At 46.3% G+C, this 17622-nt stretch overlaps 1 protein-coding gene and 2 long non-coding RNA genes across 4 annotated transcripts in view; 1 reads left to right on the forward strand and 2 right to left on the reverse strand.

Annotated features, from left to right (window-relative positions):
* The window catches only part of SMYD1 (SET and MYND domain containing 1), a 42920-nt gene that overhangs the window by 17781 nt on the left and 7517 nt on the right, over positions 1-17622 (forward strand). The window contains exons 2-6 of one of the 2 annotated variants that reach the window (XM_012774339.3): positions 335-511; positions 1892-2105; positions 4940-5070; positions 7444-7482; positions 10547-10736. In XM_012774339.3, coding sequence (XP_012629793.1) covers positions 335-511; positions 1892-2105; positions 4940-5070; positions 7444-7482; positions 10547-10736 — 751 coding nt within the window. The remainder of the gene's footprint in view (positions 1-334; positions 512-1891; positions 2106-4939; positions 5071-7443; positions 7483-10546; positions 10737-17622) is intronic. The other variant, XM_012774340.3, reaches the window with a different exon arrangement.
* Positions 2949-10609, reverse strand: LOC142870054 (uncharacterized). Its single transcript, XR_012918590.1, has 4 exons — positions 10521-10609; positions 9819-9918; positions 9078-9205; positions 2949-3036 (listed from the first exon to the last, which is right to left on the reverse strand). It is a non-coding gene; the product is annotated as an uncharacterized LOC142870054 (long non-coding RNA).
* Positions 10757-12721, reverse strand: LOC142870055 (uncharacterized). The gene is made up of 3 exons (XR_012918591.1): positions 12632-12721; positions 11930-12022; positions 10757-10843 (listed from the first exon to the last, which is right to left on the reverse strand). It is a non-coding gene; the product is annotated as an uncharacterized LOC142870055 (long non-coding RNA).

Consider the following 17622-nt stretch of genomic DNA (forward strand, 5'->3'; position numbering starts at 1 on the left):
CAGTAGTTTCTCTGGTGAAATCTGTGGCATTCCCAGTGTCTAACACAGATGGGTCATGAATGTACTCTTGCCTGAATTGAACTGAAGGGCTTATATGCAGAGGGCAATAGCGGCCCCCTCATCAGGGTCACTTGAAAATATCTGCTAAATGGATAGTTATAGCTGGGAGGGACCTTTGGAAGTCCAAGTTCCTCATTTTGAAAAGCGGGAATCTCAAGTCTAGAAAGACAAGGACTGGCTCACTAAGTCAGTATCGGAGCCCGGGTCTCCCACCAGCCAGCATGGTGCCCTTTCCACTGTGCCCCCCGGTCACGTGTCTGCTCCTCATTTGCAGCCTCGTTAACTTTGTGTGCCACACATGCTTCAAGAGGCAGGAGAAGCTCCATCGCTGCGGGCAGTGCAAGTTTGCCCATTACTGTGACCGCACCTGCCAGAAGGACGCTTGGCTGAACCACAAGAACGAGTGTTCTGCCATCAAGAGATACGGGAAGGTGCCCAACGAGAACATCAGGTCAGAGCGGGGCCTGGAATGGTGCTTGGGATTCCCAAATGTCAGGCTGGGGCTGGGGACAGTGACACCATTCCCAGGCCCAAGGAAGCCAGGCCAACTGCAAATCAGGAAAGAGCCTCAGAGAGACTGGATCTGGTCACTTCTGTTCATGCCCTTCATGTCTTGGAGGGAGAACCGGGTGTCTACAGCAGTGACCCCAAACTGTAGCCGCTGCTGGAGCCAGCCTGCGGACTGCTCTTGTGTGGCTCTCCAGTGCTTGGTATTTTAAAACTGGCCCACCAATGTTTACAAATTGGGAAATTTCACATTTTAAAAATTAGGGTTTCTGGCTTCTGTTGAAGAAAAACTGAAGATCTGGCAAAATGGGCTGGAGCCTAGGGTGAAGTATGCCCCTCCTGTCTCACCCTCAAGGCCTGTGCTCTCTGGGTCCTCTCCTGTGCCTTTTTCCTCCCTCTCTTCCCCCAGAGCCCTATCCTTCCTGCCAGGCCAGAGCCCTCCCTGCTTCCTGGCCGTGCATGCCGGCGCTGCCTCCGGGCCTTTGCTCACACTGTTTCCCCACCCCAACCGCCTTCTCCACTTTGTTTCTACCCAATCATTAAGAATACAAGTAAGTTCACACGTGACACAGACATCTATTACCTCCTTTTGTCTCCTGAATACCTCTGGAGGGCAGCATAGCAGCGAAAATTGTCCCTTCTTTACTGGCCACCAGATAGGTTCAGGGAGGTCAAGCGACTTGCCCAGGCTCACACAGTAAGAAGTGGAAACGGTTCGTCCAACTCCTTGTCAGCGTTCATCCCAGGAAGACACACTGCCAGGAGAGACCCAGGTTGCCACGCCTCTCTGCGTCCCCAGGCCCCCTGTGATCCAGCTCCTGCCCACCTCTCTGCCTTTATCTGGTCTCTACTCCTTGCTCCCTGTGCTCCAGCCACCCCGGTCCTCTTGCTGTTTCTCCACCATGCAGCGCTCGTTCCTCCTTCAGGGCCTTTGCGAGTGCTGCTCTCTTCTCCTTATGTGCTCTCCCCCCAGCCTTGCAGGGCCTGCTCTGTCTGTCCTTCCAGTTGTAGCCCAAACGGGCCTCCTCCTGATACCTCCCCCTGCCCCAGATGGCCGCAGCTTCTCCTCCCCCAGCCACTTTCTGTCCTGTCACCCTGTTTTATTTTCTGCATAGTACTTACTACTTAAAATGATCTTGTTTACCATGTCCCACCCACTATAAGAAGCATCACGATAGAAGAAATTCTATCCATCCAGTTCCAAATTGTATCTTGGGCCCAACACTGTCCCTGGAATGCATCAGACACCCAGTGTTTGTCAAATGAATGAATGAATGCATGCATGCATGCAGTGGTGGCCTCCCTGACACTGCTCTCTCCACAGGCTGGCAGCGCGCATCATGTGGCGGGTGGAGAGAGAGGGCACCGGGCTCACAGAGGGCTGCCTAGTCGCCGTGGATGACTTGCAGAACCACGTGGAGCACTTTGGGGAGGAGGAACAGAAGGAGCTGCGGGTGGACGTGGACACGTTCTTGCAGTACTGGCCGCCCCAAAGCCAGCAGTTCAGCATGCAGTACATCTCGCACATCTTCGGAGTGGTAGGGCCCTGGGTGCCCTTCTCTGCCCTCCCTGACCTTCTCCCCCTTCCTTCCCTGCTCCCCCTTTGGGAGGGTGGTGTTTTTTCAGAGGTGAACAGCTCTAAAGGGGAAGCCCCATTGGCCCTGGACAATGACTTCTATTTCCATAAAGGTTGTGTCTCCCCAGGCAGCCAGAGGCTCTGGGGATGTCTGCCCTCAGTTTACCAGACGTAGCAGAACCACCTACTCACCCTTCCATTTCTGAGCCCAGGGACAGGCCCCTAAATGACGCAACTAAAAAAATCCAGAGATTCTAGCATATGAGTCCTCTTAAAGGAGGTATGTTAGTGACAGCTGGGATTGTCCAACTAAGGAGTTTCCAGAAGCTGCCATGCCAGAGGAGAGGCCAAGAAAGGACTGAATGGGGACAGAAGCTGAAATGAAGAACTCACATTTCATACTCTATTTTTCTGGCATCGTCTACTATGGGATCATTCCTGCCCTATATGAAATCGGCATCCCACATACAAACTTTTATTTATTATCTCCGGATGGTAGATTTAGATGGTAATTTATCTTCTTGCTTATCTGTGCATTCTAAATTTTCTTCTCTCCGCATTGAAAACAAAGACCCACAATCACCATCCCTTCCTGCCCATCAGTTACTTTGGAAGCCTTTGCCCAGGTCTGCCAGGCAGGATTGATGGGGACCAGTCGGGGGAGGGCATGAGCCAGGGAGAGGGGAGTCAGGGCTTGGTGGCTGGAGCACCACAGCCAGGAGAGGCTACAAGAGTCCAGAAGGTGGGGTTGGGCGCCTGGTGGATCAGGAGGCCCAGGCCCGGGTCTGTGGTCTTCCATCTGGCACGCCAGGCCCCTTACGTGGTAATGGCGAGCAGGCTGTTGTCATAGCAACAACAGCATGATCACACTTAACATCTCCCCAGTCTTCACCCTGTGGAAAGAGAGATTGTGGAGGCTTGGTGAGTCTAAAATCTGCAGGATAGGCCAGCAGGCTGGAGGCCCACGGAAGAGTGGCGAGTCCAAAGGATGTCTGTTGACAGAATTCCTTCTTGCTCAGCTGGGATCAGCCTTCATTCTAGTAAGGTCCTCAGCTGACTGGATGAGGCCCACTCACATTATGGAGGGCACTCTGCTTTACTCAAAGATCACCAATGTAAATGTTAATCTCTTGCAAAAAACACCTTCACAGAAACATAAGAATGTTTGACCGAACACCTGGGCACCATGGCCCAGCCACGTTGGCACATAAAATTAACTACCACGGGTTCCCATATATTATTTCATGCAGTCTTTACAACACGAGGTGAGGTCCATGCTTTTAACATTTCTATTTTATAGAAGAGAGAACATAGGCCCAGAGAGGTTATTTGACCTCTGAAGGCCACATGGCTATCCAGTGTCCAAGGAAGGTCTAGCAGCAGTGTGTGCTCTCTGGGGCCAGAGCTTCTGCTCTTAATTGTTGTGCTCTGTCGCCTTGGGGTGAATTTGTGTGTTAGACCAATCCTGAACATCTTTAAGTGGCCCAGGGACTAGGGCCACAGATGGCCTAATTACCAAAGGTTAGAGCTGAAAGGATCCTTAGAGCTCATCTAGTACAACTTACTCAACCAGCAGATAGGAAAACCAGAACTCAGAGAAGAAAGAAATTTGCCCAAAGTAATACAGCTTGTTAGGGGTCCTCACAGGCTGAACGTCCTACACTTGCTAAGTGTCCTATGAGAATAAATGGAGAAGGTGACACTGCTCCAAATCTGTGACAAACAGCCACGTGAGTGCACAAATGCATACTGTGTTCATATATGTATTATATATAAAGTAGAAATTCATGTGCAGTTATTAATATATTCTAGGTTATATGTATTCTTATGCATTTTTCATATCATAAGCACAGATATTTGGAATCTGTTTCTATAAACAACTACTTACTTTTAAGGAAAGGAAAATGAATTGAATCCTACATGAGTAACAACGGATTTGATGCACCTTGCATTTCAGAGATAGGTGTTAAATATGGCACTCACCAGATTTTAAAATGTGAGTAGGGAGTATAAAACTATCCCCCTGACACAAAATAACTCCGAAGAGATGTCAATTTTGTTTTGTGAACAGCTATAGGAGTTGAGGGTGAGTAGGCAAAGGAGGCAGGGGAGGGAGAAGCAGGCACACACACACACACACACACACATTCACAGCAGGGCATGGGGAGAAAAACCATGGCAGATACTAAGGAAGCCTCATATCAGATCCAGATATGGAAAAAGGGGAATATTTTCATCTTTTTTTTTTTCTTTTTTAGACGACAGAGTCTTACTCTGTTACCCAGGCTAGAGTGCTGTGGCATCAGCTTAGTTTGCAGCAACCTCAAACTCAAGTGATCCTCCTGCCTTAGCCTCTTGACTAAGCTAGGACTACAGGCATGTACCACCAAGCCTGGCTGATTTTTCTATTTTTAGTAGATACAGGGTCTCACTCTTGCTTAGGCTGGTCTCAAACTCCTGAGCTCAAGCAGTTCTCTTGCCTCAGCCTCCCAGAGTACTAGGATTACAGGTGTGAGCTACTGTACCCAGCCTCCATTTTCATCTTTGGCCTTTTTAGAATACAACCACCAAAAACATGCAAGGGTTACAGTTTTTGCAGATATGGGACTCTCCCATAGTGTTAATCTTGGGAGTCATTTGGAGTTATGTAGAGAACAGGGAACTAATTGTTTTATTTCCAGACTTCAGGGCAAGACTGGGTCTTCTGTTTTTTTCAGCTCCCTTTCAACAGCTAGAATGGTGTTCTGTTCCTACTCTGTGTCTGTTGACTGACTCTTTTATCTTTTCCTGTGGTAGATTAACTGCAACGGCTTCACCCTCAGTGACCAGAGAGGCCTGCAGGCAGTGGGCGTGGGCATCTTCCCCAACCTGGGCCTGGTGAACCACGACTGTTGGCCCAACTGCACCGTCATATTTAACAACGGCAAGTGAGTATGTCTTTAACTGGGGGTGTGTGATGGGCATAGGGAGACCTTATGGTATTTTTTCCACTTGACTTAAGCCAAAGTCGACCTGCTGAAGCTGGACTAGCATGGATTTCAAATGTACAGCAAATAGGAGCCTCATTCCAGAATAACTGTGGATGGGAGAAAGGTGTCAGGGAGGATATCAAAGAATTCAAAATGGGTTATTCCTGAGTCTTTGCATGTTTCTTGAGGCTTCCTAGATGTTTTAGGTAAACCTCTAACTACTATTTTAAAACTTGAAGCCTGGGATTATCCCTAGAGGTAGGTCATTGCAGAATGACATTGACTGAGGAGTGTGGCAGAAGTATGCTATTAGTCAAGGTCCCAGGAGGCACACTCAAAAGGATTTACTCTGATAGAATTTAATGAAGGGACAATTGGGTACGGTGGCTCATGCCTATAATCCTAGCACTCTGGGAGGCTGAGGTGGATGGATTGTTTGAGTTCAGCAGTTCGAGACCATCCTGAGCAAGAGTGAGACCCCATCTCTACTAAAAATAGAAAGAAATTAATTGGCCAACTAAATATATATATATATATATACACATATATATAAAAAGCTGGGCATGGTGGCATATGCACCTGTAGTTCCAGCTACTCGAGAGGCTGAGGCAGGAGGATTGCTTGAGCCCAGGAGTTTGAGGTTGCTGTGAGCTGCTAGGCTGACACCACGGCACTCTAGTCCGTGCAACAAAGTGAGACTCTGACTTAAAAAAAAAAAAAAAAGAAGTGTGGGCAGCGTTTAAGAAACTAACAAGGAATGGTGAGGTGCCAGGGTCTAGCAACATGTGAGACCATTACCACCCCTACATGTGGAGGGGCGAGTAAAGGAAATGCTGTTCCTGTAGCTGGTGAGTGCCAAGCGTGCTAGGTGGGTCCCCAACTGCTCAGCTGTGGCTTACAGCTGCAGAGAAACCAGCCACTGCTGGAACCATGGAGCGGCAGAGAGGAAGCTAGTGGACTAAATACTCCAACCTCTCATTTCTCCCACCTTCTGATGTCCTCCTGTTGGCCAAACCCCAACCAGAGGCCAGAGAGCAAAGGAACTTGGGCGAGCAGCCCTCAGGGGTCAGCCCTCTGCCCCTAGGAAGGCTCAGATCAGTGACCTAAGTGCAAAGAATGAATCTTGGGGGTGGGACACAAGTGGATCAAAATCAATATATGGGATGAGCCCCTGTTTGTCTGCAGCTCAGCTTGGGGAGATGTGGGGGAATGAGGCCCAAGCAATATTAATTCCTTTTGCTCCTAGAGATGAGCTATCATGACAGATGCAAGTCTACTCTGAGCCATCAGTAATGAGCATGTTTCCCCTCAAAACTTCCTAGAAGCCAAAGACAATGGTTTCTGGTTCTCAGATGAGGATCCAGCTTAAGCTTTAAAATAACAAGGACTCTGATTTCCCTTTTCCTTCCTATTTTTGAAACCAGGCTTTTAAGTAATTAAGAAAGTCTCTCAAGATGGGAAAGTTTATCTTGGACCCAGATGATAATCTTTTCTTAGCATTTGTGTTTCCCTTCCTAAGCCTCTTGGGGTCATTGGCCTGGACCTCATGGAATCCTCCCTGGAGGGCTGTTGTCCAAGCTTAACCTGCTTGGCCAAGAGGATCAAATTCAGCCACACATATGGCAGAGCTTTAGAGATGGTGCTCCCCTAAGTGGCTAAAACCCCTCATCTCCTGGGTCCAGGGCTCCTCTCATCAATGTGTGTAACAACCACAGGAGCCTAGGAGCTCTTTCCTCGGGTCATCTTCAGTGTTTGCTCTGCCTTCTTTGCATCTACTAATTTCTAGCACCCATGTTTTATCCAGGCTTCCTGGCTTTTGTGCAAGAAGGTGGCTTTGCAGTTACTGCCCAGCTGCCTGCCATAGTGGAAAGAACCCTGGACATGGGGTTAGGGGCCCAATTCTAACCCTGACAATTTTTACGTGCTACCTGCATGACCTAACCAGTCTCCACTCTCAGTCAAACTCTCCCCAAGACAGACATCCAAAGAGGCAACAGTTATTCATCCAGAATGCTTGTTAGTGGGATAATTATAACAACATCCCATATGTTTTTTAGGTGCATTGTCTCACAACAGTCTCATTACAGGTGAAGCCCAGGGAAGGAAAGTAACTTGCTCAGGGCTGAGTACCCTCTCTTTCTAAATTCAGTGTGCTTTCCACTATACCAGGCTGTGTCTTAGCCAATGGGAGCTGCTAGAGGGGCTGAGATAAAGGTTGCTGCAGTGACCAAAGCTTTGATTGTGTGTCCCAGAATGCTGTGCACCCTTGCTAGCCACACTGGATCAGCCAATGGTAATGATTTCCATTCGGGTGTCTGTTTTGTCTTTCAGTCATGAGGCAGTGAAAGCCATGTTTCACACCCAGATGAGGTGGGTCAGTCCTTCCAAGCATCCCTGCTCCTCTGACCCATCTCCCTCACTTGCCTGCTTTGCTGGGGCCCATTTCCAAGACTCCTTGGCTGTAGTCGGTCTGTGATGTCTTTCTGCAGCCCAGTGTCTCGTCTTCACTGAATGGTGTGTTTTTAATGATTTCAAATTAACAATGTATTCCTTGTCCACACACCACATGCCTTGCCTTTGCTTTATTTTCCTTCCTTTCTTCCCCCTCTGTCACTCCTCACTTCCACTGCTTCTCCAGCCTCAGAGCATGAATCCTTCTAGTCCACACCATCTTAGCAGAAGTCTACCTTGTCACCCTAAACCCTGCTTACCATGAGATGAGGACTGATGATATCATTGACCTATAAAGGACTGTGTCTGTTTGTAAGCCCTGACTGCTCACCCAGACACTATGCTATGAGAAAATAGCATCCTTACTGTGATATTTTGATAAATATCTATTCATAGTATTCTGTTTACCACTTCTGGTCAACTATAAATTAGTGGTTTAGGTTAAATTTTACTTTTGATGTTTTTTAATGACAATCCAATGGACACAGATGAGTCTTTTTCTCAGGCTGGGCTTGAAAGTCCTTGAAATGGTCTCTGGATTAAGAACAAAATGCTGTGTGGGAATTTGGGATTTGGGAAAGCAGGGGTAGGAGTGGCCAGTGTATATGAGCTGTGTTGGTGTGCACTGCATGTGACTTTGACGATGCACATCATGTCCTGGGCTTGGGTTCCACATCTGTAGAGCAAAGATCAAGAGGAGAGCATCTCCAGGGACCTTCCTAGTCCTCAGTCTCTGGGTTCTGGGCTCTGTTCCTAACCTCTGCAAGAAATACGTAAATAACTTGCCTACTTGTGGCTCCATTAGCTGAGCTATAGAATTGAAGAGTGTTGGGGAATGGAAGGGGTCTGGGGTCCAGAGTGGGAAAGAGACTCGTCCAAGGAAGCTGGTTGGAGGGAGGGACGTGGCTAAAACCCCTCATCTCCTGACTCCCACAGTGAGCTTATTCCGTGTTGGTGACCATTCTTCCTCCCCCAACCCCCCCTCCCCCCGTTTCCAAGTAAGGTAAAATGGGGTGGACATATATACATTTTTTCATATTTAAGTAACATTAAGTTAATTTGGTTTTGAAAAATCTCTAATACCATTGATATAATGTAAGGCACCCTGAGATCTTATTTAAATTGTCAAACCATGATGGGAAGCAAAGTTACTGGAAGTTCCAACCCAGTTGTCCACTGAGTCACTGTTGAATTAGGATATGTCACTACAGTGAGCTGCCTCTGGAAAGGGGGCTAGTATGGGAAGAACTGGTTACTTACCCACCAGGGCCAGACACCAGAGATCCATACTCCACACTGGCCCAGGAGTTGCTCACACAGAACTATTTAGGACATTAGTGGAGTCCTAAAAAGCAAGGGCTTTGCTGCATCTAATTCCCTGTGCATCGATGACCTGGAAGGCAGCTTGGAAACAATCAGGCAAGGCCAGTATGACATGGGGAATCATGAATGGCACTTGAGTTCCACTCCTGACTGTTGCCACAGTGTGTGGGACTTTGGGGGAAGTTGCTTACCTCTCTTGTGTCAGCATCCTCATGCGAGAATTGAGCGTCCCCTGAACTCAGACATACTAGGCTTCTAAGCAGAGCTGTGAGCAGAATCACACAGCATTCCTCTCCTACTTGCTTCTCATCACTTGCTACTGACAATTGGGGTGGGGAAGAAAGGAAAGAAAGAATAAGAGATGAGCAGACACTTAGGTTTTTCCAGCTTCCATGTGAGTTGTTTTCGTACATATTATCACATTTATTGGGCACATCAGTGTATCCCACTTTGGGAGAAGGTTTACCATCCTTAAGTGCTCACTTTAGATGCCTGGACATGCATATCACTGCCATCCATCAGTTGGTCCCTTGGGTGTCATCTCAGAGTATGGGGCTGCCTTTGACTGGGACCCTTCTGGAGTGCTGGAGTCTCCCCCTGCCTTTTGCATGTTGTCTTACTAAGCTTTTATGGGAGGTAAAAGAAATGGCTACAGACCTCCCTGCAGATTTTCTCCCCAGCCCTCTGCATCCTGCCACTTGCTGTCTGGGTGATCGTTTCACCCAGGCTGTGAGGCCCCAGGATCTTGGGGAGATACAGGAGAATGGCATAGGGCCCAGCGTGCAGGCCTCACCACTTGTTTTCTGCAGCCATTTGGCCTTGCCTGGAGGGTACGTGGCTGAACGGCCTCTGAGCTGGCCTCCACCTGTTGGGCTCAGCTGGTTGCCTTTCTGCAGGGGGCTTTTTCCTTCAGCACCTTCAGCGTCTATTACCTGGTAAGGTGGATAGCACTGTGAGATCAGGTCTAAGCCAGAAGGGAATTGAAATGCCATCTCTTCTTTCTAACCACCTTCAACCAATAAGCCATGTCTCCTAGCAAACACAGAAATAAACAATGTGGAGGGATGACAGAGCCAGCCTTTGTTTATTTGCCTTCACTGATATCCATTGGGCATAAGTCTCCTCATATAACATAGGCCTGACCCACTGGGCTGAAGTCAAGGTAAGAGGGAGCTTAAAGTTAGATACAGAGTGGGCCAAGACTGTGGGTAACCGAATGTGCATATGTTTCCAAGAGATTAGTCCCTAAATTAACCAGAAATGGTTTTTAGGTCTTTTCTTGCATGGAGTTTTTGCCTTATGACTTCTTCCTTCCTTTGTTACAGATGATCAGTAGCTAAATGTATGGGGCTGACACTGGGTGTGGAAGCTGTGTATGGTCTTGTGACTGAGCACAGCCCTCTACTGGGCGTCTATGTGACCTGATTCCAGAGCCATTAATGGAATGGAGCATATTTGACTATTATAACGAGTGGAGTAGAATTATCCAGAAAACTGTCCTTTAAGTCACGTTCCCCTTTTGAGGGGAATGGGAGTGTTCTCAGAGTGCTAGTGGAAGTCACTGTCTTTCAGACTCGACTTCATGAAGCCTTGGAGAGCACGAATCCATTTCCATAGGCCTAGATTCTACTTACTCTTTTTATTTTTCGCCCTGCCCCAGAATTGAGCTCCGGGCCCTGGGCAAGATCTCAGAAGGAGAGGAGCTGACCGTGTCCTACATCGACTTCCTCAACGTCAGCGAAGAGCGCAAGAAGCAGCTGAAGAAGCAGTACTACTTTGACTGCACGTGTGAGCACTGCCAGAAAAAGCTGAAGGACGACCTCTTCCTGGGGGTGAAAGCCGACCCCAAGGTACATGCAGCCCTGCCGCCGCAGTTTGTGGCTGTCTTCTGCAGGGGCCAGTCAAGGGTGGCTTCGCACCCCTGTCCAGAGCTTCCCGGGGAAGCAGCCGGTAAGCCCTGGGGAGGTGGCATGGGATGGTGGACGGAGCACTGCAGGTGGGTCCCAGCTAGTGTCCTGACACCACCACTTTGTGGAATTGCTCAGGTTTCTCAGCTGTTATGATGGCCCCACTACGAGAGGTTGTTGTAAGGATTAAGCAAGATGATGCATGCTTAAGGGACTGGCATACAGAAGAGACACTCCGCAAATGTTGGTTCCTCTCCCATTGCTCCTTTGCTGAGGATTAAGTAACGCTGAGCATTCAGCTATCAAGACCAGATGGGCAAAGAGATTTGTTGCCTGGTTATCGCTAAAATATTCCTAGTCCCATGGTGGTGGAAGATATGAAGACGGGGGGACGGGTTAGATGAGCTAACATCCTTAACTCATTGCTGGTTGCCATGAGCCCACTGAGAGGAGATCGCCAGAGCCAGGCTTGGGGGGGCATGTCAGGAGCTCAGCTCAGTTGGGAGAGGGAGCTGAGCCGCCAGGTGTCAGAGTGGCCAGTGAAAGCGACAAGCCAGGAATGAGAGTGAGGTCTTTAACCATTTACTGCAATAGTACAAGCAAGAAGCTAAAACCAGAGAAAGTGCTGACTCCCTTGGAGTGGTGCAGGTGCCAGAGGAGGGTCAGTGGATCAGCACAGTGGGAGCGTCTCTCTGCTGAGGAAGTCCCAACAAAAGTCGCTGACAGTTTTGTGGACCTTGAGGTTGGGAGTGACTGAGGGGGAAGGTATAGGAATGGAAAAGTACTGATATTGAGTCAGAGTGGGGGAAGTCTTCAAGCTTTCCCCCTCCTCCTCTCCTAAGGAGGCCAGATAAGAAAACCCCAGGAACAAAGGCACAGGGGCTAGGAGTGCAAATACGTGAAGAGCGTGACCAGCCAGGGGAGCCTGAGTCCTTGACTACGACCCCCCTCCGAGGGTGCCGGGCACTGGCTGTGCACGTGTCTGGTGTGGGGAGAGCAGGCTTCCCCCAGGCCTGCCAGGCAGAACCCTTGTGATTGCCTATGGTCAGGCCTGACAAATCCCACACAGATTTTTAATGAGGAGCCAGGCTCCTCAGGGGAAGTTAACTGAGCATTTCTGCATAACGACCGTCCACCTGTGCACACAGCTGTTCAGTAGGCTGAGGCGGGAGGATCACTTGAGCCCAGGAGCTTGAGTCCTGCTTGGGCAACAGGGCAAGACCCCACCTCTAAAAAAATACAAACACACAATTAACTTCTGCATTTTATATGTGGGCAGAAATTTGCCTCTGGTTAGAGCAAAGGCTACAAGCAAAACCGGCTCCTCAGTACAGCTGATGTGGCCCCCTCAATGACTTTCATTACTCAATGGTGTCGGCGTGAACGCTCAGATGACGCTGTTCCCTCCCTTGACTCATCTCTTCCTTCCATCCTCTGGCTATTCTAGATTTTTTTGCCATTAACTTATTTTTATTCTTAATATAGAATATTTCCCCCCCTTGACCAAGAAATTCTACTTCTAGGAATTTACCCTGCAGATATGCTTGCACATGTGCACAAAGATACATGTATAAAGCAGCATTGTGGCGGCACTGTTGGGACAACAAAATGTCGAATAAAAGCAAATAACTACCAATAGGGAAATATTTCAATGAAGCAAATACTCTGCAACTATTAAAATGAACAAGGTATACCTTTATGTACAGATATGGAATGAGCTCTATTTCTTAAGGGAAAAGAATTAAGAGACCAAACAATGCCACATGCATTAGTCTGCTAGGGCTGCTATAACAGAGTCCCACAAACTGGGGGATTTAAACAACAGACATTTGTCTCACAGTTTTGGAGGGTTGGTTTCTTCCAAGGGTGGTGAGAGAAGGATCTGTTTCAGACTTCTCTCCTGGGCTTGTGGATGGCCATCTTCTCTCTGTGTCTCTTCACACTGTCTTACCTTTATGCCTGTCACTTTCTCTTCACACGGCATTCTTTTTATAATGACACCACTCATATCGGATTAGGGGCCCACTCTAAACCAGTATGACCTCATTTAAACTAATTACATCAGCAATGACCTTATTGCCAAATAATGTCACATTCTGAGGTACTGGGGGTTAGACTTCAACGTACATGAATTTTGGGGGATGCAGTTCAACCCATAACACTGTGTATGCCCCCATTTATGGACATTACAAGGGGCAGACACACTCACACATGGACCCACAGCCGCCCATGGGGGTTCGAGCACAGTCCATACAGACAGATGTAGGAAAAGGGAGCTGTGACCGACAGGTCCACAATGCCTAGGGGTGGGGAAACTGAGAGTCGTCCCTCCCAGAAAGCAGCTGGGACCCAAGGATTAATGTATTTTCTATAAGAACAACCTCCTTGTCCCAAGTCAAAGGTTCTATATTCCAGGAAATGTATACGGGATACATGGGTGAGGCAGCCAGCGTAGTGTCGTAGGTGCGACAGCAAACAAGCTACTGCACCCTCCCTCACCCAGACCTTCAAAAGCTGCCCTTCTTTTTCCCTTCCAAAGTTAAACAAAACAACCATGTATTATTTCTCTGAATCTTTTGATGCTTACCTGGTATTTAAGCTGGTGATGTGTGGTCTTTAGTTCCTATACCTTCATTTTAGATATTCTGTTACCAGCTGGTGACAATATGCCCACGTCTTCCAGTCTGAATTGTGGAGTTGGCATCTTTCTGGATATGAAAGATGGATGATTTCTGATTGAGCCCACCCAGATTCAAAGCAGAAGTTTTCTATTATTTTTACATCAAATTAGTTTTCTCTATTCAAATAAATAACTCAAAAATAACTCACCTTTAAAAACTGGGCAGAAAAAATTAAGTGCAGTATGCCTTTTTAAAAGCAAATTCCTGGCCGGGCACGGTGGCTCACACATGTAATCCTAGCACTCTGGGAGGCTGAGGCGGGCGGATTGCTCGAGGTCAGGAGTTCGAAACCAGCCTGAGCAAGAGTGAGACCCCGTCTCTACTATAAATAGAAAGAAATTAATTGGCCAACTAATATATATAGAAAAAATGAGTCTGGCATGGTGGCACGTGCATGTAGTCCCAGCTACTTGGGAGGCTGAGGCAGCAGGATCACTTGAGCCCAGGAATTTGAGGTTGCTGTGAGCTAGGCTGATGCCATGGCACTCACTCTAGCCTGATCAACAGAGTGAGACTCTGTGTCAAATAAATAAATAAATAAATAAATAAAAGCAAATTCCTCCTAAGACATAAAAAAAGGCCATGGTGATGTAGGAGAAAGAATAGTGAAAAAGGAATTAGAAAATGTGTCTTCTAGTTCTGGCTGTGACCCTAAATGTCTGAGCTTGGGCGAGTCTCTTCCTTTTGGACATCAGTTTCTTTATCTGTAAAATGGGAAGCTAGATTAACTTATTAACAGTTTCTTCAAGGTAGACTATCAACAATGTCACCACAGTTGTTTTTCTTCCTTTTCCTTATAATGCTTTGTCCTAGCCCGATAAACACTCCACCTCAGTATGGCAGCCTCGAACATTTAATTGGCATCAAAATCTTTTCTAGGTCCTTTAATTAATACTTGCATATGTAAATCTACATAGAAATAAAAACCAAATTTTTTTTTAATCTATAACACCACGATATGTAACATTTCCCTCAATTGTACTTTTAGACTCTCTTTGTTTAGGCTGCCTAGGTTTTTCTTTCTCTCTCTCCAGCCTTCACCCATGATTTCCACAATAGGGATGTGCCAATTTTTCATTGTTGGGGAATCAACATCCCTCTTACCCACCCCCAACCACCTTACATTCCTCTCCCTCCTCCTCTGGCTCCTGCCTCCCTCTCCCTCTTTGCTTTCTATTTATTTGTTTTTTATTTAATTTTTTTTTTAAGACTAGTCAAGTGTAGTAGTGAGGAGGTGCTTTCTATTTATTTGGATGCTTATGGAGAGGACAGTTTGGGAGTTCCTTAAATCCCATCTGCAAATAGGAAGGTTCCTGCCTTTACTCTGAAAAGCAGAGCCAAGGGGAACAGCCCCACCCATTTACTTTCTCAGAATAGATTTATTACATGTTGCACTTTTTAATTAACAACCTTTCTGCAAGGTTGTTTTGAGAATCTTGGAAGTTGCCTCCTTTAAAAAAATCGATTCACTTCCAGAGCTTAAAGTGACACTCGTCCTTACATCATCAAATTGAGGAAGATTTTTTTATAAACACCTAAATGTTTGGTATTCTCCAAATCTACCCTGCAAGCTACTGATTACTCCAGAAGATTCACTAAGAATTTTGAGTTTTAAAGGTTATGGAACTTACAGAAGATTAGAGGCTAGTGGTTATAAACCAGACATGATTTTGTGAGTCACATTACTTGGGCAATAAGTTATGGATGAAACTAAAAATATGGTCTGACAGATTGATGGTATACCTCTGGGCCACCAGTCACAGAACTCTGCACAACTGGGCAAGAGTTTACTAATGCACTTGATTCAAATGGGCTTAGGAAAGCAGGCACACGCTGAAATGACTTGTCTGGAACAAAGACATGATTTGAGTTAACAGAAGGCTAAACAACATTCCGGGTCTCCAAGGCAGCAGCCGAGTAGTGGCAGAAAGGCAGCCAGAAGCCAGAAATTGCAGCCAAATCAAGGCAAAGGTTAAGCCAGGAGTGAGACCTGCAAGCCAAAGTCAATGCACTGATGGGTGCTTGTATCAATCGTTGGGGTCAGTCCATGCAACACACAGAAGAATTCCAGGGATGCCCAGGTACAGAGGGTTTGGAAACAAGGGTAGTCAAAATTGTAGGGATAGTTAAGAACTATGCAGAAGCCAAAGCAGGTAAGGTGGGCAGAAGGACACATACAATACCCCTTTCCTTAGGAGATCCTGACCCTGAAGCAGGCTGTCCTGGCCAGAGGCCTTTCCCACTGTAAGATGGACACCCCCTGTTTCAGGACAGCTGGGAGACTGAGGGAAGATGATCTCCATCTGCAGAGGGGGATATATATTCATTGGAACAAATGCCCATCATCCTGTTACTTCTTGGTAGTTTACTGAGGATGACCTCACAAAACAATAAGAGCAGCAAATTTAAAGGAAGCTGTTGAGCCCAATTCTTTATAGTGAAAAAATTGGACAACCAGAGAACTGGTTAAATAAATTTTTCTAGAGTCATACAGTGGAAAACTCTACATTAATTAAAAGTGAAGATATAGATATTTTTATATTGATATATGAAAATGTCTACAATCTTCTGAGTGAAAAAATGGTATATACAGAAACATGTATTATTTCGGTTAGAAGAAAGATTTGATCCTATTGGCACATATACACACACTTCTGTGTGCACACACAGAACTGAATTTCAGCCAGTACTCACTGGTAAGCCACATAGACATACTCATTGTGGATGGCTAGAGTCTGTGTTCTGATTGGTCAGTGCCTTTCCTATACCAGTCATTAAATATTTTTTTTTTTTTTGGTTTTTTTTTTTTTTTGAGACAGAGTCTCACTTTGTTGTCCAGGCTAGAGTGAGTGCCGTGGCGTCAGCCTAGCTCACAGCAACCTCAAACTCCTGGGCTCAAGCGATCCTCCTGCCTCAGCCTCCCGAATAGCTGGGACTACAGGCATGCGCCACCATGCCCGGCTAATTTTTTTTATATATATATCAGTTGGCCAATTAATTTCTTTCTATTTATAGTAGAGACGGGGTCTCACTCTTGCTCAGGCTGGTTTTGAACTCCTGACCTTGAGCAATCCGCCCGCCTCGGCCTCCCAAGAGCTAGGATTACAGGCGTGAGCCACAGCGCCCGGCCTAGTCATTAAATATTTTAAATATCATTCTTGTATATTTACATGAGAAAATGCATCCTCCAGATGCTAACTGTGATAGTTGGTTGGGTTTTGGGGATTTCTACTTTTTTCTCCATATTTTTTTATATTGTTTTAATTTTTCACAACTTGCATATGTTAATTTTACAGTCAGGATAAATAATAAAGTTGTTTTTATTTTGGAAAAAATTTTACAATATTTGCTTAAACAAAAAAAAGTTTCAGAAAAGAGCTTCTGATAGGAGTAAGAATAGCAAGGAAATTTCTCCTTTGGACTTTGAGAAATGTGGCACTTTTTATTAAAAATTATGATGTTTTTATGGGAACTGGCTTCTTAATTATGATACTTCCTTGCCTCAAATATCAAAACCTTGGGGTTTTTTTTTTGTTTGTTTGTTTGTTTTGATGAAATGGCTAGGCTGCTTAGGCAAATACAGTAAGCTTAATGAGTCTAGATTTCACAGAGACAGCTGACAAGTTTTCTTTTGATGTCTTTTCTGTCAAGACACGGAAACATGGGCTAGATGCTAAGAGATTTAGAAGGGTTTGAATAACCATAATCACAAGGGCCCTCCTTAATGAACTCTAGTGACAAGCTAGAGTATGATTTTGGGGTCAAGTTCTCGGGCTCTGTCTTCAGCCCTGTGCTGGCTAGTATCAATATTTAAATCAATGACTTGAGTGAAGATAAAAGTGCAAGGGCACACCTGTGGAATATGAGGTTGACTTGAGGTAAAGAGGAAGAATGGCAAATATTTTTGGGTGATAGAATCCAAAATGCCAGAGAAAACACAACAGGGATCGATGTCAGGTTCTGATCTGGGATCCAAAGACCCAGGAATGAGCGCAGGCTGGGGATGACAGGCTGGCAGCAAGGCTCAGGGACTTGGTTCATAGAACACACAACACGAGTCAGAAGTGTGATGAGGGAGCTGGAGAAGCTACAGGGACCTTGGGTACCATTTCAGAAATGAGGCATTTAGAATGAGGAAGGCTTAATCT

Source organism: Microcebus murinus, chromosome 3, assembly GCF_040939455.1.
Source record: "Microcebus murinus isolate Inina chromosome 3, M.murinus_Inina_mat1.0, whole genome shotgun sequence".
Classification (NCBI taxonomy): Eukaryota; Metazoa; Chordata; class Mammalia; order Primates; family Cheirogaleidae; genus Microcebus; species Microcebus murinus.